General features: G+C 44.6%; 2 protein-coding genes across 3 annotated transcripts in view; both read left to right on the top strand.

Moving 5' to 3' along the window:
• Window positions 1–4,892: 4,892 nt before the first annotated feature.
• TNFRSF17 (TNF receptor superfamily member 17) lies at window positions 4,893–7,499 on the top strand. Its single transcript, XM_081256201.1, has 3 exons — window positions 4,893–5,025; window positions 5,363–5,509; window positions 7,015–7,499. The coding sequence occupies exons 1-3, from the start codon at window positions 4,908–4,910 to the stop codon at window positions 7,302–7,304; spliced, it is 555 nt and encodes a 184-aa protein (XP_081112327.1). The 5' UTR covers window positions 4,893–4,907; the 3' UTR covers window positions 7,305–7,499.
• A 3,434-nt stretch (window positions 7,500–10,933) lies between these two features.
• The window catches only part of SNX29 (sorting nexin 29), a 555,171-nt gene continuing 540,674 nt past the window's right edge, over window positions 10,934–25,430 (top strand). For both annotated transcript variants that reach the window (XR_014017700.1, XM_081257848.1), the window contains exon 1: window positions 10,934–11,012. Coding sequence is in view for 1 of the 2 variants with exons in the window: in XM_081257848.1 (XP_081113974.1) it covers window positions 11,006–11,012 (7 nt within the window). In the remaining variant the exon portion in view is untranslated. The remainder of the gene's footprint in view (window positions 11,013–25,430) is intronic.

Here is a 25,430-nt window from a genome sequence, read left to right as displayed (position 1 = left end):
TGTGTCTGTGTGGGTGTTTTTGGATGTGATTAGCATTTGAATGAGTACACTGAGTAAAAGTAGACTGCCCTCATCCAGAGAGTTGAAGATCTGCCTGACTATTGAGCTGGGACACCAGTCTTTTCCTGTCTTCAGACATTGAAACATCAGCTCTTTTTGTGTCTCGAGCTTGCTGGCTCTTGGGCTGGAACTCACACCATTGGCTCTTGAGCTGGAACTTCAGACTTGGACTGAAACTACACCATCGCTGTTGACTTTCCTGGGTCTCCAGCTTGCCAACTGCACATCTTAGGACTTCTCAGCCTCCATAATTGTGTGAACCAGTTTCTTAGAGTAAATCTCATTCTCTCTATATGTACATTTTGTTGGTTCTGTTTCTCTGGAGAACCTGGACTAATGCAGGTCTAGATTTCCCTCTCCAAGTGAAAAATCTACTAAAGTCCTGGGAAGAACTTGTGTACTGTTGGTTTGGAGTTAAGAGCTAAAAGGTCAAAGTGTTCTGGTGTGAAAGCTTGCTGGTAGTTTAGTAATTTGGATAAAGGATCTTTTAAATGGATGGAATCTTCCTTGCAGAACACGCTAATGGCTTTGGAAGTTTGAGGCAGCGTCTCTTCGCTTCTTTAGAGCGTTGAGTGACTGCTGAAGCTTGATGCTGACTTGGGGATTGGTTTTCCTCCCTGTTCTTTCTGTGAGGAGTGAGGTCAGACCCAGCACTCTTTTGGTGATGTTATCATATCAACAAACTTTATCACGAAACTTAAAAAAAAATCCTTGCTTTAAAACCATACTACTTCTGTGTTACTGTCCCTCTGCTAAATCCCCAAATCACAGTCTTTGAGAACTGGAGGAAATTGTGGAGATAATCTGGCCTGATTTTTCCCAAATTATGTTCCATAAAACATATATTCCTAGATGTTCATAGGTGGTCCTTGAAAAAAGGAATTCAATGACCAAGTAGGTTTGAAAAGACTGCATACATTCTTTCCCTTTTGGAGAATCCAAGTGCACTTTAATAAAGTTTGAGATGCCTCTTAGAGTTGAAATGGATGTACCAAGTAGGCAGTTGGTAGATAGGTTTGGATTTCAGGGCCAAGGTTGGAGTTGGATATATAGATTTGGAAGGTAACACGTTTCAAACCATGGGAGCAGGGAATTCCCTGGTGGCCCAACTCTGTGCTTCCACTGCAGGGAGCATGAGTTTAATCCCTGGTTGGGGAACTAAGATCCTGCAAGCCACATGGCATGGACAAAAAAACAAAAATGAAAACAAAACAAAAACCAAAAAACAAGCAAGCAAAAAAACATGGGAGCAGATGAGATGATGAGGGAGAGTTTAGAAGGAATTAGTGTGTGAGGGCTGCAAGTGCTGCAACTCTCTTGTGACCATGAGGAAAAGACCTGGGAATGGAGCCAAGACCCAGAAGATGGCATTGCTGAGGCAAGTGACAGAGAGAAACTTGGTCAAAAGTTGAACTACTAAAGCTGATTTTACCATTGGACTTTTCAGCAATAATACCAGTAAATTCTTTTTGAACTTCAGTGTTTATGTCATTTCTTATGGAAAGATTCCTGACTAGTATGACATCTCCCAAATCCTTTTGCACACTTATCTGTATCTGTCTGTGTTTCACTGCCTCCTTCCCTGTCATGGAGGAGAAGCAGCTGACCCTAAGATGCCAGAATTCACCAGTCACCCTTATCCTGAGGAGCAAAGGGGAAGGCCCTCAGTCAGTGTCTACTGTCGACATTTTAGTCAAGAGTGGAGGAATTAGTTAAGAATGGGATAAAATGGTTAAGGATTTTATTTTGATTTTTGGATTGTTAGCAACCAACCCAAACTGACTCTGGCTAACTTAAGCCAAAATGGGATTTTATTGGAAGGATCACAGGTTTTCCTCACAGAATCTAAGAGAGAGCTGAACAAGCTGAACAGCAAACCTGGGGAAGGGGAGGGACCAGAGCTACCCTGGGGAGCCTCAGCAGGATGGCATCACCATCCTCTCTGGGCCGCCCATCCATTGATGTGGTACAGCTCCAAGGCCTGCGCTCTCTGGTTCAAGCTTGAAACAACTGGGGGAGAGAAGATGCTTGTGGGGAGAGAGCCTGAGGCAAGATGAAGCCTCCCAGCCTGGTCCTTGGAAGCCCACTCAGCACATCTGAGAGGCTTGGCAACATGCCAGGAGATGTCTGCTGTGACCTCTCTGAGGATGGAACCATTCCTGGGCTTCTCCAAGATGCCCGAGGCCTACAAGGGATTAAGAGCAACCTCGGCAGGCCTTCACTGCTTGTACGGCTCAGTGAGGTTGCCGGAGAAGGGCTTCCTTGGTGCTTTGGCTTTCAGGCTTCACACTGTCTCAGACTCTGCCCATCACTGGTTTCTCTGACTTCTTTAATCTTTACTCTTCCCCCCTTAGTCTATGCTCTTCATCTTTGGGAAACTTTTCTTTCACTCTGCTCTTTTCCCTCCTCCAAGCTCCCCAGTTGCTGTAGACTGAATGTTTGTGCCCCCCCACCCCAAATTCTTACGTTGAAACCTAATCCCCAGTGTGATGGCATTTGGAGGTCTTTGGGAGATTATTAGGTCATGAGGGTGGAGCCCTCATGAATGGGATTAGTGTCCTTATAAAAGAGAATCCAGGGAGATCTCCTGCCCCCTCCACCATGAGAGTTTATAGTGAAAAGACAGCTAGCTCTCTGTGGGCTCTCACCAGACACCAAATCTGCTGACACCTTGATCTTGGATTTCCCAGCCTCCAGAACTGTGAGAAATATATTTTTGTTGTTTGTAAGCCACCCAGTCTATGGTATTTTGTATAGCAGCCTGAATGGACTAAGGCAGCACCCTTTAAAAAAATGGTTCTTATTAAAAAAAATAATCATTATTATTTAAAAAGTTATTCAAGCAGTACCAAAGATTTTTCAGTGAAAAGTAAGTTTTTAAAATTTTCTTCCACCCTGGACTTTATGTCTCTTGCCAGAGGCAGTGATTATTATCAGTCTCCTGAGTATCTTTCCAGATGTAGCGTATGTTTATATCTCTATATGTAGACCCTACATATTTCATTTTGTAAACACAGGAGAGAAGATTATAAACACACTGCTCAGTACCTTGAATCTTCCACTTGGTGATGTATTGTTCATATCAGAGCACATTGGTCTCATTCTTTTTGATGGCTGTGTTGTATTCTACAGTGGATTCCCCACTGATGGACAGGCTCTTGTGAATACAAATGATGTGGCAGTGAATGTCCTTCTACATGGGACTTCAGGCACCTGTTTCTGACAGTATATCTGTCAGAAACAGTAGTGCTTTCTTTTCCAAGAGACATCGAGGCTCAGTTCTGGTTTCCACCAGACTTCCCAGGCGTGGCCCACCTTGGCCACCTCCTCTTCCTCTCCACTCCTTAAATACCTACAATATGCCCACTGACATACTCAAAGGCCACCAATGACCCCCTTCCTTAGTGCACCACCTCTGACTTTTCTGCAGAATTTGACCCCACTTCCTATCCTTTCCTGAAGCTCTCCTTGCTTGGCTGATAGGAGGGGTAATCTTTGTCCTTGCCTATCTCTCATCATGCTTTTCCTGTGTCCTTTCCTGTCTCCCAAAGGTCACCATTTGGGAGCGTGAGGGCATGGGACCTGCTGGGCCAGCCCTTTCAGCTCCTGGTTGTCCCACCCAGGGTGTCACACCTGTTGACCTCACTGCCTGGACCCTAGAGGAATGTAAGATGTTGATTTATTTCTCAGTATCGTTAGAAACAAATGCATGTGATTCCATTTATGTAAAAAGGAAAATGCACCTCCCTATATATCTGTCTATTTATCTGTCTATCTATCCCTCCATCCACCTACAGAAATCCTCCCAGGAGCTGGCCAAATAGAACACATTGGCAATAGCACAGAGAACTCTACTCAGTACTCTGTAATAACCTTTATGGGAAAAGAATCTGAAAAAGAATAGATACAAGTATATGTATAATTAAATCACTTTGCTGTACACCTGAAACCAACACAACATTGTAAATCAACTATGTTGTAATATAAAAAAAGATAAAAACAAAAAAACACAGTGGCAGGCCTGTTTGCAAACTCTGTGTGATACACCAAAATACTAACAGTGATTATTTCTGGATGCTATGATTGTGGATAATTTTTCTACATGCTCAACTGTTTTTTTTTTTCCTAAAATTTCAACAATGGAACATAGATATTAATAATATATTAATATTCATATATTATTATTATGTCCCAAACCTATCTTCCCCCCAACCCTCTTGCCAATTTAACTTTTACCCTAGAAATCCCTATTTGTCGGAATTCTGGGATTCTTCCTAGGTTTAAAACCTGGTAGGCATGCTTCATATTCCTTCCCTCTCATATTCTATCTTCCTACTACACTTTGTGGTTATTTGAGTTAACTTCTATCTCCTCTGTTAGATTTTTAGTTCTTAAGGGACACAGACCTTGTCTTATCTCTCTCCCTGGGGCCCATCACACAGCACAGCTCACAAACAGATGCTCCAAAAATGGTTACTGAACCTTCTGCTTGATGCCTCAGGCTTGTCGACATCCTGCAACTGTCACCTGCCTGAGAAATTTCCTCTATAAATAAGCAGTTTCTGTTTCAGGTATAAACCATAGCCCTTGCTACATACGCCCCATCCCTTACCCCACCCAGGCCTCAGACTTAGAAACTGGAATTAGTGTTGGTATTCAAATCCTTAGCCATGGTACAAAGAGTCAGGCCCCATAAGAACCAAGTCATTGATGTGAAGTTCTTTTTTTCCCTCGACATTCTAGCAGCCGTCATTACATTTGCTGGGGAATTCTCAACGAGATTTTACTTGTCCTCCCATGCTGTTCTTTCTGTGGTTTCCTTGTTTCTTTTTGCGATCCGGTTCCAGATGGCTCAACAGTGCTTCCAAAATGAATATTTTGACAGATTGCTGAATGCTTGCAAACCGTGTCACCTTCGATGCCCTAATACCCCTCCTCTAATATGTCAGCGTTATTGTAATACAAGTAAGTAATACTGCTCGAACAATTCCTCATTGGTGTGAAGTCTTCTCTCTGTATTGACTTTATTCAAAGAAGAAATATTACGGGGAAGGTGGTGATATTTTCTGGATCAAAAAGGAAGAAAATTAGGCAATCATTTAAATGCCAACAGGAACGAACAATTATTCAGAACTGAACTCAATTTTATTCTGCAATCTTAACAACAGAGATTTTTTATCAGCTCTCCTAATTAAGTATTGTTTAGAATTTAAAAGTCAATGCTGAGGAATTAGGGGAATTGGACGGCAAATAATCTTTACTTGATGTGGATATGATGTTATCAGTTCATTATCTCTCTGACATTCTTTTAATTCAGTGAAAGGAACAAATGCAATTCTCTGGACCTGTTTGGGCCTCAGCTTGATAGTTTCTTTGACAGTTTTCCTGTTGATGTTCTTGCTCAGGAAGATGAGCTCCCAGCCATTAAAGGACGAATTTAAAAACACAGGTTGGTTTGATGGTTCATCTTTGAAATCTGTTTCCAAGAGGTGGCTATGGTGAATTTCAGTTCCTTTTCTTTTTTCATGTTGAGTATCTCATCCGGTAAGGGCCCTTCTGAGTGTATTAGATGACAGGTTAAATGAACTCTTGGAAGAAGCGAGCTTTCTTTTCGATTTTTACACCTTCTTCGCTGATGTCCTACAATGTCAGCCTTCCCCAACATTTTTTCTAATTACTCTTTCGAGGTACTGAGGCTTCCTTGGGAAACATCCATCTCTTTGACAAAGTTAGCACATTGATTAAACGTCATGCTATCAGAAACAGCTAGCCAGTTTTGATACTATTGGGAAAAGTATATTTGGCAAGATCCGTGGCCATATTTTCATACAAATATAAGTGTTGTTTGCTTGCGTGAACATTTTACTGCGAAAAATGCTAGAAATGAATACCAGTTGCTCCTGGATTATTTAAGCAATCATCTCAAAGATTTTTATCTTTATTACGCAGTAGAGAACCAGTCCCAGAGAGGTGGATGTTCTACTTAAAGGCTTTGTAAGATAAAAATATTTCAGCACCTTTGCCCATGATCTAATTCCCGAACACTTTGCAGCCATTGCCCTATTTCTTTATGCATGTATTTTCCATGCATAATCTGTAAAGCATCCACCTCATTTGCTTTCTAGTGCAGTAAAGGGAGGGAGATGGCTGTTCCATATGATTTACTCATTTCTCTTTTTTTGCCTGGGGTCTGAGAGACAGGTGGGGAGTGACTTGAGTGTGACGTTTTGGAAGATGGAGTTACGCTGCAGAAGGTCGAGGAAGTAGTAAACGTGCCTTCATAGACATGTATGGGGACGTAGTGGAGACTCCTTCCTTCTGTGATCATGACAGATTCATTTAAAGAAAAAAGTAATCTGCCACAAAATGCTCTGTAAGAGAAGCCTCTTTACCGTGAATTCTAAAGTGTCACCCAAGACTGATTTTGGTGTGCTGTAACATATGGTAATTTGTCATTTCACATGTGTAAAAAGGCTCAGTACCTTAATGCATCCAAGGGCCAAGTGGGTGAGGAATGAATGTAGTGGGCTGCTTGAGGCTTCGGCGATAGGGGAGCCCATGCCCTGCTTGGAGGAGACAGGAGCTGTGGACTCCCAATTGTTTCCGTGTAGGAATGTAGGCTCCTGGTGGCCACATTTTGTTTTCTTAAAAAAAAAAAAAAAGAGGCCAGTTGTCTAGATTTGTATGTAAAATCTCTTGCTTTTCAAATGTGGGCCAATGTAAAACAGACAAGCAAACACTTAAAAACACTGTACGCCCTAAACCAAGCATGTCTTTGAACCCAATGTGGCCCATGGTCTGTCAGTTCATGACTTCTAGTGTAGGACCCATGTATTTGTTCTGTGGGAAGAGATGCATCTCACGTTGCTTTGATCCTGGATGTGTGCTGCTAAGTCTGGCACAACCATGCGCCCTGAAAAGTTTAGGTTAACTGTTCTGTTTCTGCATAATCAGGACCGGCTCTCCAGAAGGATGCGAATGCAGACCTGTATGAGAGCGACAATGGCGGGACTGGTGCGGAAACTCTTCTTTCGAGAGGCCTCGGGTACACAGTGGAAGAATGTACGTGTGAAGACTGTGTCAGGAGCAAACCAAAGGTCGATTCTGACCATTTCTTTCCACTCCCAGCCACGGAGGAAGGTGCAACCATTCTTGTCACCACGAAAACAAACGACTACTGCAGCAGCCTGCTAGCTGCCTCGAGTGTCACGGGGATGGAGAAATCAATTTTCCCAGCTAATTAACCATTCTGATGGTTTAGAGCTACTTGGAAAATCTTTTGTCAGAAGAAAAGGATGATGTATCAGATCTTTTTAGGATGATTGTACTTATCAGTGGATGATATGGCTTTTTGTTCTCTAATTCTGGAAAATCTTTGTTAGATATATTTTTCTACCTTACTGTTGGGAGCTTAGCTGTGGAAACTAGCTTGGTTTCATGATTAAATTGACTCACTGAAAAAAAAAAGCACTGCAATGTGTAGATTCCATAGTCACACATTTCTGTGGCTAGACACTTCTCTCCTATACATGCACACATACATTTCAGGACAGACTGGATTTCTTTTAATTGTTAAAGGAAAGCAAGGTTATCCTACGTACTTTCTATCTACAGGAGAAGCCTAGAGCCAGCCACACTAATTCAGTGTGCAGTGCATGGCCAGTTCCTGATCTTGTGAGCTTTCAGCTTCATGGAGGCATCAGGCATTATTACAATCACATAAATAAACGTGTAGTTGCAAACTGTGATAAATGGGTACTAGGTATCGTTTTTGCACCTATATGCAGGTAATAATAATGATAGCTAGCACTTATTTACCCTTACTAATGTGCTAGGGGTTGTTCCAAGTGCTTTACCTGTACTAACTCATTTAATATATACAACAAACCACAAGGTAGGTGGATCATTATTATCTGCATGTTACAGATGATGACAGAAACTGAATCAGAGCAAGATCACATAGCTGGTAAATGGCAGGGCCAGATTTAAACCCAGACATTCTGATCTATTCCCTTTTTTCTCTTCACATCAATTTAATTCCATTTCTGAGTTTCTTCATTTCTTTGGGCTACAATCTTAGTCACTATTGGGAGAGGGTTGCCTTCCTTGGGTTGTGCGAAGGTCCTGAGGTGCTATGGAAAGGGCTGTGCAATAGGCAGTGCCCTCTGGTAATCTGTTGACTTTGATCATTGTTAAGATGCCCACTGGCACCACAGCAGAAACCCTCAAGGTCTTGGGGCTTTGTGGCTTTTGTGTCAGGTTTGGGGTATGGAGAAACTTGGTGGGGACTTTTTACCCACTCAGGGTCCATTATGGCTCCATTCCAGGCCTTTTAGGGCCATAGGAGACAACGCAGTATAGTGGTGAAGGCACTGGCTCTTGGAGTTTGACTCCAGGCTCTGTTACTAGGAAGTTATAGACATTGGGTGACTATGAGAAAGTTACTTAACCACTCTATGCCTCAGTTTCCCCATCTGTAAAATGGGGATAATAATAGTATCCATTTATAACGTTGTTTTAAGGATTATATGAAAATATACACACACATACATTTATTATTTATTCCCATGAAAAGTTTCTGGTTCATGTTAAGTACTTTGTGTTAGTTACGTTGCCATCATGGTTTTTATTAGTGCTTTGAGGTCTAGTCTCTTTGAGGGCAGACACACACTCCTTTTCTGTTATGTGGCCTGGGAATATTCCTCCTAGTTTCTCACAAGCCTTCTTCCTTCTCCCCTCACCCCCCTCAATGAGTTTAGATTTTTTCAAAAGCCCAGAAGAGCTGCTGACCTTAGGCTTTTGATTCTTGGTCCTCCAGTACCAGGCTAAATCTTGGGAGGAAGGAATTACAATACTTAAAGGAGGGTGGCTGGTGGTGGAAAATGTAAAGCACCCTCTACGAGTTCAATAACCTATCCCATCTCAAGTGCCATGAAGAAAGGGTACAGGGCGCTAGGAGAAGGTATAACATGTATCCTCATGACAATTCCATGAAGCAAGTATGTGATGTCTCACCAAAAGTTACAGAGGCAGACAGACCTAAACTAGGCTTTCTGCGGGGGACAGGAGGGATTCAGACACACTGACTCTTTAACTAGAATAACAAATTAGAAACAACTACAAAGTACAATTTTGAAAATGGGGAAAACAGCCCCACCAACCAAACATACAGGTATTTTCATTTTTACATTCTATCATAGTCCCTGCACATGGCTGTATTTTGACTTTGACACAATTTTAATCATGGTGTACAGACCATTTTGCATGGGGCTTTTTTTTTTTTTTTTTTTGCCAAACGGTGTGGCATTTGGGATCTTACCAGTTCCCTGACCAGGGATCAAACCCATGCCCCCTGCAGTGGAAGCATGTAGGCTTAACCACTGGACCACAGGGGAGTTCCCTGCATGGGGCTTTTTTTAACTTGTTCTATTATCACTGGCCTTTCCTTGCATTTCCATAACCTTTATAATTAGCACTTTAAACGAGATTATTTGTGAGGTGGGCCACGATTTGCTTAGCTATTCTTCTGTAACCTGGCTTTGGTGCTTTTCACTTTTTCTCTATTATAAATAATGCTGCAGAGCATCCTTCTCCAAAGATCTCTCGATCTCTGCTGAATCCAAAAGGTAAATTTCCAGGGGCCAGAGAGTATGTGTTGAGAGGCAATGTAGTAGGAAGACTATGGGGATGTGGGTCACGCAGAACTCGGCTGGAATTCTGGCTCCATTTCCCCGTGGGGGCCTCAATTCAGTGTTTTGTGGATCAAGACTTAGGAGTGGATCAATCGTCTCAGTCAGCATTGAAAAAAATAAAAGGCGAAGAGAATACATTACCTACAGAATTGTTTTGTTAAACAGCTTCTTAAATGTATGTATTTGTGTACTGGGTTGTGGTGTAAAATGCATTTTCTTCTACTGTGGGTTGTGGGCAAAACAAGTTGGGAAAACACTCCTTTAACCTTTCTGAGTCCCCTTTCCCTTATCTGTAAAATGGGGCAGTAACCTGACCTTCTTTCAAACACTACCCATCTACATTCACACCACTGCCACCACCCTAGCCCCAGGCACTAGTATCTCTTGCCAGACAATTGCAGTGGCCCCCTAACCAGCTGACCCTTCTCCACCTTGCCCCACTACAATTCATTATCAACCCAGGAAGAGGAATCACCTTAAAATTCACATTGCGTCACTCCCCTGCTTAAATTCTTGTAATGATTTCGCATTCCCTTATCTCCTCAGAGTTAGGCAGGGAAGTCCAACCCATTCACCATGGCCTGCAGGGCCCTCCACCCACCTCTTCAATGTCCTCTCTCACACCCTTTTCTCGCTCACCCTTTCACTTCAGTCAACCCCTCCTTCTGGAACACCCTTCCCGTAGATCTTCCCGGGCCGTCTCCCTCTTACCATCCAGGTCTCTAAAGTCGTCTCCAGAGAGTGGCCCCCCCGGGACTGCCCACTTCCCCTGTCCCCACGCTTTGGCCCATTCCTCTCTTTAAATTTCCCCGTTCCGCTTCTAGCGCTCTCTGGAACCGCGTTGTCTCATTTCTCGTGGCCACCGTCCCGTCTGGCTCCCCGACAGAGGCGTGAGCCCAGGATGGCGGGGTGGCGTCCCGTCTGGCTCCCCGACAGAGGTGTGAGCCCAGGATGGCGGGGAGGCGTCCCGTCCGGTCCCCGCCTTGCGGATAGCGAGGCATCGCTGCGGGGGTCTCCGGTCTACCTCGGGCACCCAACAGCCTCGGCGCGGCGAGCATCTCCCCAACTCTGCCGCCCGGCACGGGTGTTTACGTTCCGGGTCGGGGGGGCGGGGCCGCGCCGGCGGGGCTGTACTTCCGGGGCGGGCCGGTAGGCGGGGCGGGGCGCGCCGTCTCCTGGCCTGTCTGGAGGGCGGCAGCGGCAGTGGCGGCAGTGGCGGCGGCACGGCAGGCACCGGCCCGGGAAGCGGCACCATGAGCGGTGAGTGGAGGCCTGGCCGCTGTCACCCGCCCCAGCCGCCCCGGCTCCCGTCGCACCAGCTGCACACTCCGGCCCCCGAGTCCCCGCGTCCCGCTCGCTCGCGGACCCCGTCCCATCGCTCCCAGTTTCCTGACCCCCATGTATGCCCAGTTCCTGGCTTCTGGTCACCTGCACTTTTCTGGCGTCCCCGGTCCAGGCACTCCTAGTCCCTTGACTCCTGTCCATCACTTACAACCAGCTCCTGGACACCTGTCCCCCAGATCCCCCAGTCCCTCCCAGTCCTCCGACCCCCTAGTCCAGTTGCCGACCCCCAGTTCTCAGACCTCCTGTGTCTTAGTCCCTCCTAACTCCTAGACTCCCTGAGTCCCAGTTCCAGTTACTGGTCCCCCTGCTCCCCAGTCATTCCCACTACCCAGGCCCCTGGCCCCAGTCACTCCGATCGACACACAGGCAAAGAGTGTCTCATTCTTAGTTTGCTGCCCCCTGAGCCTTGTGTCCCCCGCTAGCCCTCGGTTTCAGAGGACGCTTGGTTCTCCTCATTTTCCCTCTCTGGTTCTGCTTCTTGTATTTTGGTTATTGTTTCATACTCCAGCTCCTTCCATTTCTTTTCCTAGCTTATCTGAGGTCTCCCTAGTCCTGCCCGGCAGCCCTAGCTAGCCCTCTTGTCCAATGCTGAGCTCATTTGGGGACCTCTGCCCTTCCCAGTCCGACCCTGTCCCTCCCACTGGGGAGCGGGGTGGTTTTGGTGGGAGGCTTGAGTTATGTGTGGACAGCTTGCCTTCAGTGTTTCTGAAGTTTAGTCCCTAGACTTGTATGCGTGTTCTCAGCCCTTTCCACTCATGAGGTCCGTTGGTGTTTTGCTGCTAAGTCATTCCTGGGTGTAGTATGTAGAGATGGGAGTGACTCAGGGCAGCCTCGCAGCTGCCCTGACTGGGATCTGGATTTACTTAGGAAGACCCGCCTACCCTCCTTCTGTTTTCCCCTTACTGTGGAATAGCCTCTACAGAATCCTTGCAACCAGCCCAGCTGGCCCTCGCCTTGGACTCAGGCATTTCTGGAGGTCGAGGCGGGGCAAGGTGAAGGCCATGTGTCTCTCTTCATCTTTAACTTTTAAGTTAACTCTGTGGATCATTTTCCATAGCTTAGGTGCCTTTTGTTTTGCTATTCATGAGCAAGATTTGTGAAATTGATGGTCCTAATGCGGGAGCTGGGGAGGGGGGCTTTCCTGGGAGATAGTCCAGCTTCTGTTGTCAGATGATTTTTGGCCTCACTAGAGTTTCTGGTCCTTGAACATTAGTGATACCACAACAAAGATGCAATGAACTGGTTTCCACCCAGGAGGTAATACAGCCTGGAATAAGTGCAGACCTTGGGGGCAGACAGGTTGGGTTCAAATACTTGCTCTTCCACATAAACCTGTGTGATTTAGAGCAAATTGCTCTGCCGTCCTGGAAGTCTCAGCAAAATGAGGATAAATAATAGCACCTGTATCCTAGGCTTGTTGCAAAGACTAACATTACTCACGTAAAGTGATTGGCACTGTGCCCCTCACATGGTATGTAGTCAGGAACTTGAGAGCTGCTATGGTTGTTTCTGTAAGGACCTCTGTGGGGTTCAGGTGGGGTTGTTTTCTCGCCCAGCTCTGGGACAAGGGCTGGAGCTAAGAACGCTCTGAGAAACTCTTCTTTTTAACGTGACCATGGAGTCTCTGCCTTGAACTCACAGTTCTGGACCATTCTTTCTACTGTCTTCATTGGGAGCAAGTGAAATTGACAAGCCAAGGGGAACCGACCAATGTATACTTTAAGGAGCAACTTGATATCAAAACTAAGGAAGTTTTAAAATTCAGTTTAAAAACCCCATTAGGTCTAAGGTTAAACAAATTACAGAAGGAAACCAACACATGGCTTTTTTAGGAAAAACCATGAAGGATGAAAGACTTCTTTTGGAAAGATTGTAATTGAGAGAGAAAAAGTGGTTGCTGAGGATTGGAAGGGGAAGCCCAAGGTATTTTCCACCTATGGGATTAATAATTGGCACATAAAATAATGTGGCATGGAAATATTTACTCTCTTTTGCTTTTTTTAAAAGACAATTTCAAGCAAAAAAAAAGTGGAGAGAATAGTTTAATGAACAATTACGAACTTATGACACTTCACCCATATATACCTGTCTACTTCCTACCTCTCTCCCCAGTTTATTTTGAAGCAAATCCTAGACACCCAGCAAATCCTATCATTTCTTTTTTTTTTTTTTGGCTGCGTTGGGTCTTCATTCCTGTGCGTGGGTTTTAGTTGCGGTGAGCGGGGGCTACTTTTCGTTGCGGTGCACGGGCTTCTCATTGCGGTGGCTTCTCTTGTGGAGCACGGGCTCTAGGCCTGCAGGCTTCAGTAGTTGCATCACATGGGCTCAGTAGTTGCAGCATGCGGACTTCAGTAGTTGTGGCACATGGGCTCAGTAGTTGTGCACGGGTTCTAGGGCACATGGGTTTCAGTAGTTGTGGTGCGCGGGCTCAGTAGTTGTGGCTTACGGGCCCTAGAGCTCAGGCTCAGTACTTGTGGTGCACGGGCTTAGTTGCTCTGCAGCATGTGGGATCTCCCCAGACCAGGGATTGAACCCATGTCCCTTGCATTGGCAGGTGGATTCTTAACCACTGTGCCACCAGGGAAGTCCTATATCATTTCATCTGTAAATTTTTAAAAAAATATTTCTAAGATATAGGGACTCCTTTTTAAAAAAGCATAACTCAATTCCATTATCATACCTATAGGAAATAAGCAGTAATTCATTAATATCAGATATTCAATGTTGAATTTCCATGATTGCCTTATAATTTTATTTTATAGTGTTTTTTTTTTTTTTGGCCACGCCGCGTGGCTTGCAGGATCTTAGTTCCCCGACCAGGGATTGGACCCAGGCCCCGGCAGTGAAAGCGCTGAGTCCTAACCACTGGACTGCCAGGGAATTCCCTATAGCGTATTTTTAAAAGTCAGGGTCTAAATATGGTTTAAACAATGCAAATTGGTTTGTCTTTTAATTTTTTTAGGTCTCTTTCTCTCTTTTTAAGTTTTTTTTAATGTTTAACATATTTACAGAATTGTACAAACATCACCATAATAAATTTTAGAACATTTTCACTACTCCAAAAAAAGTAACTTCATACCCATTAATAGCTGTTCTTCATTTTCTGTTCCTTCAGCCCCAGGCAACCACTAATCTACTTTCTCTCTCTGTGGATTTGCCTATTCTGGATATTTCGTATAAATCAAATCATACAATATGTGACCTTTTGTGTCTCTTTTCACTAAGTATCATGTTTTTAGGATTCATCATGTTGTAGCATATATCTCTACTTCATTCCTTTTTGTGACTGAATAATATTCTGTTGTATGAATATTCCACATTTTGTTTATCCATTCATCATTTGACAGACATTGACTTGTTTCCACGTTTTGGCTATTATGAATAATGCTGTTGTGAACATTCACGTACAAGTTTTTGTGTGGATAATATGTTTTCATTTCTCTTGGACAGATATCTAAGAGCAGAATTGCTGAGTGTGTTTGAAGAGCTGTCAGACTGTTTTCCAAAGCAGCTGCATCATTTACAGCCCCGTAAAAAGGTTCTGGTTTCTTCCTGTCCTCACCAATAGTCTTTTTGATAATAGCCATTCTAGTGAGTGTAAAGTGGTATCTCTTTGTGGCTTTGATTTGCATTTCCCTAATGAGTAATAATATTGAGCATTTTTTCACGTGCTTGTTGGCCATTTGTATATTTTCTCTGGAGAAATGTCTGTTCAGTTTCTTTGTCCATTTTTTGTTTTTTTTAATTGGGTTGTTTTTATTGTTGAGCTGTAAGAATGCTATATAATTTCTGGCTACAAGTCCCTTATCAGATATCTTTACAAAAAATTTTCTCCTGTTCTGTGGGTTGTTTTTCACTTTCTTGATGGTATCCTTTGAAGCACAAAGTCTTTTTTTAAACTATGGGTTCCCCTTCATCTCTCTCGTTTTTTTTTGCCCCCTTGCCATTTTTTTTTGAAGGAAACAGTTTATCCTGTTAGGTTTCTTTGTGGGATTTTGCTGATGGAATCCTTTTGGTGTAGTTTGACATGTTTCTCAGTTTCTCGTGTAGCCTATAAATTGGCAATTAGAGTCTGTTGTGTCTTGCAGCTGAAAATATTGGAGTGGAGGTGGAGGTCAGATGGGTACAAGGCCAAATACATTAAGTGCAAATAACCAGGAAGTGGAATGGTTAGGTAATGCATGCATAAGATAAATGGGCATCATGGGGCCAGGAACAACTAAGATGACCGTTAATAGGGGAGTGGACAAATATGTGGTATGGTCACATGATGGAAAACCTCAAAGATGTTAAAAGGAATAAATTAGGTTTATACACATCACTGTGGCTATATCGCAACATTAATGTTCTCTAAAAATAAGCAAGGTACAGAATTATATTTAAAATATATACCTTGATGCATATCAGAACATGCACATAAAACAATGTTTATGGATTCATGTATGTGTGTAGAAGTAAACAAATTGCTAGGAGGATGGATACCTGCTGGATGTGGGTGGTTGTTTCAGTGTGATAGTGTGATGATTTACTTGTTTCTCTTTAAAGAATCCAGTAGGTAGGAATACTTGATTATCAGCCTTACTAGCTAAGGAATTCTGATTTTCAGATAATGCTTTTGCTCTTACTGGGGAAAATAGGACTTGTAGGGTCAGAAAGTCATTATGATTCTCAGGCACTGTCTTTGGTAAGACTTTATAGTTGAAGCTACTTGATGCTCATTTCCATCAATAATTACTCTGTCACGAATCCTTCTTAAGTTAGAAAGACCCTGAAACCCCCACTTCAAGGCCTGGGGAAAGCCAGACCCAGAGAGGTCAAATAATGAGTGAAGCAGACAAGCTCTAAGGGCCTGAAACACCAGAGTTGGGGGCTTAGTGGGTAATTTACTGCTGTGTCTTATCTGATGTTTAGGTTCATTTTGGCAGCTTTTTTCTTATTTTTCTGGAATGTTGAAGGTCATGATTTTCTCTTTGGCATTGACTGCGTCATCTCCAGCAGTGGCTTGTATCTGGAATAAAGGATCAGCTGATGGTGGAGGGGGAGGTAAATTAGGAGTTTGGGAATAACATATACACTACTATATATAAAACAAGTAAACAACAAGGACCTACTGCATAGCACAGAGAAGTATATTCAGTATCTTATAATAACCTATAATGGAAAAGAATCTGAAAAAGAATATATATATATATAATATATATATGCCAAATCACTTTGCTGTACACCTGAAACACAACACCGTAAATTAACTATACTTCAATTTAGAAAATGGTTAAAAAAGAATCAGCTGAAATGAGTGAACGGAAAAAAGAATAGCTGTGGTCATTCAAAGCAGAAAAAGTGATGATATCACCGTTTTCTCCCCCAGTGAAGGCACTGGGCTGATCTGTTGTGGCAGATTGTAAGAAGAAACTGTTCCACTGTCAGCAAACATTTGACTGCCTGCCTCTCCTGTGAGCAAGTGGCAATGGACTCTGTCCCACTGATCTCCACTCTCCCGCTTCCCGGTTGCATGGCTCTGCCTGGGTGACCAACAGGAAGTCAAATGCTCAGAGGTCTTACATTTTGGAACTAAATTCTCTAACTTCTGGCAATGTGAACATAATCCCAGATAAAACACCTCCCGTCCTGCTACCGTCTTGCCTGCACACAGGCCATGCATTCTCAACGGGGTGATATCACCCCTGTGGGGGAGAAACATCTATCCTTGTGTCTAAAGCACAGATATGCATGATGTACGATATATCTGTGGCATTAAAATTTCATGGCGGGGGTGATTAAGGAGAAAATGTCTAAAAAGCATCCTGACAGAGAATGAGAAAAAGCTTGAGAAATGTTGACATAGGCTGAAGTAATTTTATCACTATCATATAAATTCACATTTTGCTTTTACCCTTAACATTTCTGGATAAAACTTTATTGTATTGCTACATGATCTTCATATTGATCACTTTTATGGACTTCATAATCCATCAGTAATCCATCATTACACATATGGCATAACTTTTAAATTACTGATTTACTTGTGGGAACTTATCCCCCCCCCCCCTTTTTTTCCTTTTTGTTCCTATTATACATAATGATGCAGTGAACATTTTTGTTCAAGGTAGTTTTTCTTCCTTTTGATAATGTCTTTAGGATGATTTCCCTGAAGTAGTGTTAACATGAAAGTGTCGATGGTTCTTGATTGCTCTTTCCGCCAAAGCAATTGCACTTGTTTAAAACGCTACCAGTGAGGGGCTTCCCTGGTGGCGCAATGGTTAAGAATCCGCCCGCCAATATAGGGAACACGGGTTCGATCCCTGGTCCGGGAAAATCCCACATGCCACGGAGCAACTAAGCCCGTGCACCACAGCTACTGAGCCTGCATGCCACAGCTACTGAAGTCCCTGTGCCTAGAGCCCGTGCTCCGCAACAAGAGAAGCCACTGCAGTGAGAAGCCTGCGCACTGCAGTGAAGAGTAGCCCCCGCTCGCCGCAACTAGAGAAAAGCCCTCGCGCGTGAAGCAATGAAGACCCAACGCAAAAAATGCTGCCAGTGGGAGTGAGGCACTGGTAGCAGCAGAGCCTGGCCAGAAATTCAGGGTTCAACATTCTGCAGTCATTTGTTGGATGACAGTTTGGCGCATCTTCTTAGCAGAGGGCTGTACTGTCGGTGTTTGTTGAAGGGAATTGAAAGAATGTACCCAAAATGTTAAGAGTAATGAGTACGTTAACCAGGACTCTTCCTCCCACACACCTGGCCGCGCCACGCAGCTTGTGGGACCTTAGTTTCCCGACCAGGGCTCAAACCCGGGCCCCAGCAGTGAAAGCACCGAGTCCTAACCACTGGATCGCCAGGGAATTCCCCAGGACTCTTTTCAATTGCATGTGGCGGAAGCTGATTCCAGCACAATAGGAGTTTAAAGCATCTTGTGTTGGAAAGGTCTAGGGATAGCCTGGCTTCAGCCTCAGCTGGTGCTTAGAGAGTCATCAGGACCACCTTTCTGTCCGGCTCGCAACTCTCAATACTTTCCTCTCTGTTGGCTTCACCCTCAGGCAGCCTCCCCTCCATGGAGGCAAGACGGCCACTAGCAGCTCTTGGGTCACATCCTACAATGTAGCAACACCCAAGCAGGCAGGCCTTTTCCAGTTGCTCCGGCAGAAGTCCTGGGGCTGACTCATAGTGGTCTGGCTGGCCTCGCGGCCATCCTGGAACCAACCCATCACCGTGGCTCTGGCTGCCCATGCCTGGATCACATGCCCAGTCCAGACCCCAAGGGTGGCGTCTGTCTCACTTGTTGTCTGGATGGAGGATGAACTGAAGGGGGAGGGAAGGCTCTTGTCATTTGGTGGGGGGTGGTCAAGGAAGACCTCGCAGGGAAGGTGATGTCTCAGCAGAGACCCGAGGGAGGCGGGGGTGACTCCTGAGCAGCTGGACAGGTGAGGATGCCTTTTGCTGAGGTGGGAAAGGCTGTGGGAGGAGCAGCCTGAGGCCTCCAGGGCGAGTGAGGACCCTTTCCCAGCCCTGACTTCTGCTCAGCCATCCAGAAGCCCTCAGAGGCCTGTGGTCCCCAGCTTCCCACGAGGGGGGAAACTTGCCCACTGGCACCCCATTTCTCCTTGCCTGTGTCTGCATAGCTTGGAATCTGCTCTTTGCTCCTCCACCTTAAAAAACAAACAAACAAAAAAAACGCCCAAATGACATTAAAGACTATTGTGAAAACAATATACCTATAAATATACCTCTCTAACATATTAAATATTTAGATTCTTAGGTATTCTACTTCTATGTTCAAAGCATATGCATTTTACCTAATTGCATTGAGTCTACATTTGTTTTTTTTTTTTTTTTTTAAATTTATTTTATTTATTTATTTTTGGCTGCGCTGGGTCTTCATTGCTGCACGCGGGCTTTCTCTAGTTGCGGCGAGCGGGGGCTACTCTTCTCATTGCAGTGGCTTCTCTTGTTGCAGAGCATGGGCTCTAGGTGCACGGGCTTCAGTAGCTCTGGTGCATGGGCTTAGTTGCTCTGCGGCATGTGGGATCTTCCCAGACCAGGGCTCGAACCCATGTCCCCTGCATTGGCAGGCGGATTCTTAACCACTGCGCCACCAGGGAAGCCCGAGTCTACATTTGAATTAGTGTTTTCACTTATTATAGCATTTACCCATGTTCCTTCTCTTCACAATTATTTAAAAATGCTGCGTAACATTCCACTAAATTGACATCCTGCAGTTATTTAACCTTTCTCCCATTGTAGGAAAAGAAAGTAAATTCTGTTTATGATGTTCTAGGATGGAGTTGGCAAATGTTTTCTGTAAAGGGCCAGATGGTAAATATTTTCTGCTTTGTGGTCCACGTAGTCTCCATCCCAATTACTCATCCCTGTCGTATAAAAGCAAGGGCAATATGCAAGTGAAAGCACGTGGCTGTGTTCCAATAAAACTTTATTTAGAAGACCTTCAGTTTGGGGGCTGTAGTTTGCTGACCCCTGTTCTAGAATGCTGTGGGAAAAATATGCACCCCTGAAACCATGTTTAGGCAGGCATCATGTTGCAGTTGGAAGAACACTTTGCCCTCAGGCAGTCCTGGATTTAACTCCCATTTGAAGGACCTGAGCAAGTTGTTGAACTTCTCCGACTCTTAATTCCCTTATCAGAAAATGGAAGTGAGAGTGAGTGATGAATGTACAATGCCTTACTCAGTACCTGGAAGACAGAGAGACTGGTAAAGAAGATACTTATTACTTTTCTCATAATCCCCACCCGCGCACCCCGGCCCATTCCTCCTTAGCTTAGTTTCCCAGGAGTCAGGAAGGTGCTTTGATGTTCTTGTAGTTTTTGGTATTCCCTGCTCATTGCTTTCCAGGACTCTGCACTGGTACTCATTACCAGTGGTGCATTCCTGTATCCCTGGAGCTTTACGAGCAATGGGGAATTTCATTTTTTTAAAAAATTGAAGTATAGTTGATTTACAATGTTGTGTTAGTTTCAGATGTACAGCAAAATTATTTTGTTATACATATATATGTATTCTTTTTAAGATTCTTTTTCATCATAGGTTACTATAAGATATCAAATATAGTTCCCTGTGCTATACAGTAGGTCCTTGTTATCTACTTTATATGTGGTAGTGTATATCTGTTAATTCCAAACTTCTAATTTATCCCTCCCCCTCTTTCCCCTTTGGTAACCATAAGTTTGTTTTCTATGTCTGTGAGTCTGGTTCTGTTTTGTAAATAAGTTCATTTGTATCATTTTTTTTTAGATTCCACATATAAGTGATAACATATGATATTTGTCTTTCTCTGTCTGATTTATTTCACTTAGGATGATAATCTCTAAATTTATCCATGTTGCTGCAAATGCCAATATTTCGTTCTTCTTTATGGCTGAGTTGTATTCCACTGTGTATATGTACCACATCTTCTTTATTCATTCATCTGTCGATGGACATTTAGGCTGCTTGCATGTCTTGGCTATTGTAAATAGTGCTTCTGTGAACATAGGGGTGCATGTATCTTTTCGAATTAGAGTTCTCTCCAAATATGTGCCTAGGAGTGGGCTTGCTGGATCATATGGCAACTCCATTTTTAGTTTTTAAGGGACCCTCCATACTGTTCTCCATAGTGGCTGCATCAATTTACATTCCCACCAACAGTGTAGGAGAGTTCCCTTTTCTCCACACCCTCTCCAGCATTTGTTATTTGTAGACTTTTTGATGATGGCCATTCTGACCGTTGTGTTTCCCCGGAGCTTTGCCAGCAATGAGGAATTTCAGTTTAAATGTTTTTTGGTGAACTTAGTTATACAGTGGTAACATGTGGTGGATGATTTGGTAAGTTTATAATTTGCATTTTTCCAACCATGAGGGAAGATACACTTTCTCTTCAAAGTATTTGCACACTGCAGTTTTTCTTTTTATTTTCTGCAGCAAGGATTGGCAAACTGGGCTGGCCACCTGTTTTGTAAATAAAGCTTTATTGCAACCCAGCCACACCCATTCTTGCTATTGTCTCTGGCTGCTTTTGCACTCTGAGTAGCTGCGACAGGGACCATCTGGCTTGAAAAGCCAAAAATATTTACCATTTTGCTCTTTACAGAAAATATTTGCCGACCTCTGCTCTAGAGGGAATTCTTTGCCCATTTATGAGTCCACTGTTGACCCCGTCTTTGTTCTTGGGCATCCCAAGTCCACTTGGGTGGCCCGAGCCCATCTGCCTCCAAGCAGAGTCTGCCTCTTTCCATTGTGTGGTGAAGGAAAGTCTGTCCTTTTGTCCTCCTCCAGCTGTGCCACTTTACCCCACAGTACTGGGACCCAGTGCCCTGACTTTGGGGGTGAATGATTGTCCATTTTATCTGTTCATGTGCTAATGCAGACAAAACTAGTCCTTCACTCATGCAATGTGCATTGCATGCACGAGGGCATTCTGGTCCTCTCCATTTAAAGCAGCTGCTTGAGGGACTACAGAACCAAACCCCGGAGTCTTGATCCAACAGTTGTTGAGTTCCTTCTGTGAGGAGGGGAACCAGAAACACAAATCATCTGAGACAACGCTCCACATGCTTACAGGGCTCCATAAAAATGCCATGTTAATTGCAGTTTTGCAGGGTGCATTGAACAAATCATATAATATCATTGAATGTATCATGTGTTTGTTATATAATGTCAGTAAGTCATTTGTTGTGTTCCAGATGTTATGGCCCCTGTGTAGATAATTTGGTGCAGGAGGAGATGGGAACAAAAGGGCCTTTGGCCAGAGCTGGGAACAGCCATTGTGGAAGGGGTGGCCCTCACAGAGGGCCTGGCTGCTCTCGTGAAGGAAGAGCTGTGCTGGACAGGGCAGCAGAGAAATGAGGTGGAGTTTGGAGTGGCACGTGGGAGCAAGGCATGGCTTTTATTAAACTGGGGGGAGGTATTATGACATCCCCGTATGCTGTAGGAATTGCATAGATGATAAGAAAGAATTGACCATGTGGGAAAAAGAGGGACTGTTGCTGGAGTATGTCCTTGAGCAGGTGAGAGGAGATGGGGTTCAGAACACAAATAGAGGTTTAAGTTTTTTAACTTCTCGGAGCCTCAGTTTCATCATCTGTGAAATGGGACAATCAAACTTAAGTTAGGGCAGAAGTTCCCAATTGTGGCACTGTTGACATTCGGGCTGGATGATTGTTGTGTGGGGCTGTCCTGTACACTGTAGTAGATGCCAGGAGCAGCCCCCTAGTTGTGCCAAAAATGTCTCTAGACATTGCCAAATGCCCCGTTTTTTGGGGTGTGTGTGAAATCCTGGTTGAGAATCGCTTCTCGCCACCACTTCTCTGTAGGGCCCCTTATAAGTAAACCTCCTTGAAGTCTCCTTATTTGAGAGTGCCTGCTGTTTCCTGTTAGGAGCCTGACTGATGCAGAAGTTAAGGACTTACTAGCCTCAGACAGACACTCCCCTCAGTGTAATCAGAAACATGAGAGAGAAGTGAGCTTGGCTTTTCTTCCCTGTGTTTCAGTGGGGGTCTGGGCACTATCTGAAGTCTTGTCCCACCCCTGGGGGACTCCTGCTGTGGTGGCTTCTTTGGCTTAGAATGTGCTCTAATCTACCTGTTGCAGTCCTTTCCATAAAGTATTTTCTTATGGAGGTGAATTTCAGATAATGTGAAACCATGTATGCTTTTAATACAATTAGAACAATTAACAACTGTTAAGTTAGAAATTTAACAGTTATAAAAACAATTAACCATTTAAAAGTGAACAGTTCATTGGCAATTGAGTACGTTTGTAATGTGCAACCACCATGTCTGTCTAGTTACAAAGCACTCTCATCACCCCCAGGGGACACCCTGTACCTATTACACAGTAGCGTTCTATGTTCATGGGTTTACCTATTCTGTATTCTAGTTCTTCCTGTTTTTTTAAGCGCAGTTCAAGTTCCCGCTTTTTCAGTCAGGCTTCCCTGGCCCCCAGCAGGCCAGCAGTGTGCTGTGGAAGAGGTCAGGCAGATCAGGGTCTCAGCGCTGCTTTGCTGCCTGACCTCGGGCAGAATTCCTGGCCTGCAGTGGGCACCCAAAGAACCTTACCGTCTTTTTCTTTTCTCCATTATGCCCGCTGAGTGCATTGCAAGGATTGGCCTTCGAGCAGAGAAATGACTTTCCCTCTGGCACTGCGTAGAGAGGCAGGGGGATACCATTGTGTGTGTGTGTGTGCAGCCTTGCCCAAGTGACCTAACTCCTCTGTGGACGGGCACCATGATTACCTTGACCTCCTAGGTTGGGACAGGGATTGGAGAAAGGATATAGGTAGAGTGCCCTGGGGGCATCTTGCTGGTTTTCCCCTCCCCACTTGGCAGAGAAGGTTTTTCACCTTTATACTCCCCCAGGGCAGTGAACACAGAGGCCAGGATTGGATTGCTTTGCCTGTGCTCTGGAGAGAAGGAAGCCTGATGAAAGTACTTGTTAGAGCCAGAGGTATAGGATTGCCCATAACAACAGCAATAATAGTTAATATGTATAAAGTGTTTGCTGTATACCAGGCACTGTTCTAGGTGCATGGTATCCATTCACTCATTAATAGCTGTAGGAGGGGACTTCCCTGGTGGTGCAGTGGTTAAGAATCCATCTGCCAATGCAGGGGACATGGGTTTGATCCCACATTCTGCAGAGCAACTAAGCCTGTGCGCCACAACCACTGAGCCTGCACTCTAGGGCCCGTGAGCCACAACTACTGAAGCCCATGTACCGAGAGCCCATGCTCCGCAACAAGAGAAGCCGCCGCAATGAGAAGCCTGCGCGCCGCAACTAGAGAAAGACCACGCACAGCAACAAAGACCCAATGCAGCAAAAAAAAAAAAAAAAAAAAAAAAAGCCGTAGGAGGTGCAGAGGGGTTAAGTAACTTGTCCTTGGTCACATAGCTGATGATGTAGGATTTAACCTGCCCTGTCCTACTCTGAATCCCTGCTCTCTCTCCCCAGGAGGTCACTGAAGGCTGGAGATTTGTGGGAAAAATTAGTGTAGGATCTTAAGGATACTAAACATGAAAGACAACAGCGAAGCACCTGAGCCAGGTGACTGATTTTCAAACGCAGGTGATTTCTAAGTTAGAGCCTCAGGAGATCACTGCATTTCTCTGACAGGTTTGTGGACCCTGGGTGTATTCCCTGGGGTGCCTTTCTGTTTTCTGTTTTCATTTTGATGGTGCTCTATTTTCATTTTGATGGAAGCCTGTTCTGTGAATCACTTTGCTGTATAACTGAAACTAACACAATATTGTAAATCAACTATACTCCAATTAAAAAAAAAAGAGGCCTATTCTGGCTCATCTGGTTGATAGTGTTGACTCAGGCCTACCCTTACAGAAGGAAGGAAACAGAAAGGCTGGGGTTTCATAGAGAAATCATTCCTGAACTGGCAGTGGGGCTGTCACTGCAGGATTGTTACAGGGGTTGAGGGTGAGCAAGATTTCACAGATGGCCGAGCCAGTGGACTCGAAATTGAATCCTTCCTTAAGCACTTCCATGGGTGAAGGTCTTTTCCTCTCAGCCCCAGTGCTCTGTTGAGTGGAGCCACCTTTCCTTCTTTGTCAAGGATTAGATGCCAGTCAGTTAATGGCTTAGCCCACAGTTGAGGCTCAGTAGTTGGGCACTGGCTCCCTGCTCCTCCTGGGTGGTTGCAGCCGTTGAGGCTGGAAGATTCTTCTTGCCCTGGGAGGGGTCCTGTATTCTCCTCTTGGTCCCTGGGAGAAGGTAGGAAAGAGCCCGGTAGCATCGATTGCTCTGCCTGCCTGTCTCCACAGACACCGCACACTCGCAGACTGCAGAGCTAGGAGGGTGTGATCTCATGCAGAAACCAGTACCCTGAGAAGGGAAGTGACGGTCCGTGTCACGTGGCCAGCAAGCAGCCCGGCCGGGATGAGGACTCCTGATGCCTTGTGACTTCCCACTAGCACGCCTTCCACTGTTCCTCATGGCCATGGGCCTCCTGGGCACCTCCTGCCGTCGGTGAATGCTCCCAAGGCTGCCTGTGCTCCCTCTACCCTACGAGACCCCCTTCTCTTCATCCCCTTTCAGGCCTGGGATGGCCACAGGTGCCTTTTCAGGGGTCAGGACTGTCTTTTTCAAGTGCACTTCTTTTTTTTTTTTTAAACAGTTTCCCCAAAGGAATGTGTCTTGCTTATTACTGACATTTCGTATGTTTCAGTCATTGGAATATTTCTTTTTTAAAAAATTTTATTTATTTTACTTATTTATCTTTGGCTGTGTTGGGTCTTCATTGCTGCGTGCGGGCTTTCTCTAGTTGTGTCGATGGGCTTCTCATTGTGGTGGCTTCTCTTGTTGTGGAGCACGGGCTCTAGGCGTGCAGGCTTCAG

Source organism: Mesoplodon bidens, assembly GCF_964165515.1.
Source record: "Mesoplodon bidens genome assembly, chromosome: 15".
Taxonomy (NCBI): domain Eukaryota; kingdom Metazoa; phylum Chordata; class Mammalia; order Artiodactyla; family Ziphiidae; genus Mesoplodon; species Mesoplodon bidens.
Note: the sequence above shows the minus strand (reverse complement) of the source record. Positions and strands in the feature narration are given on the sequence as shown.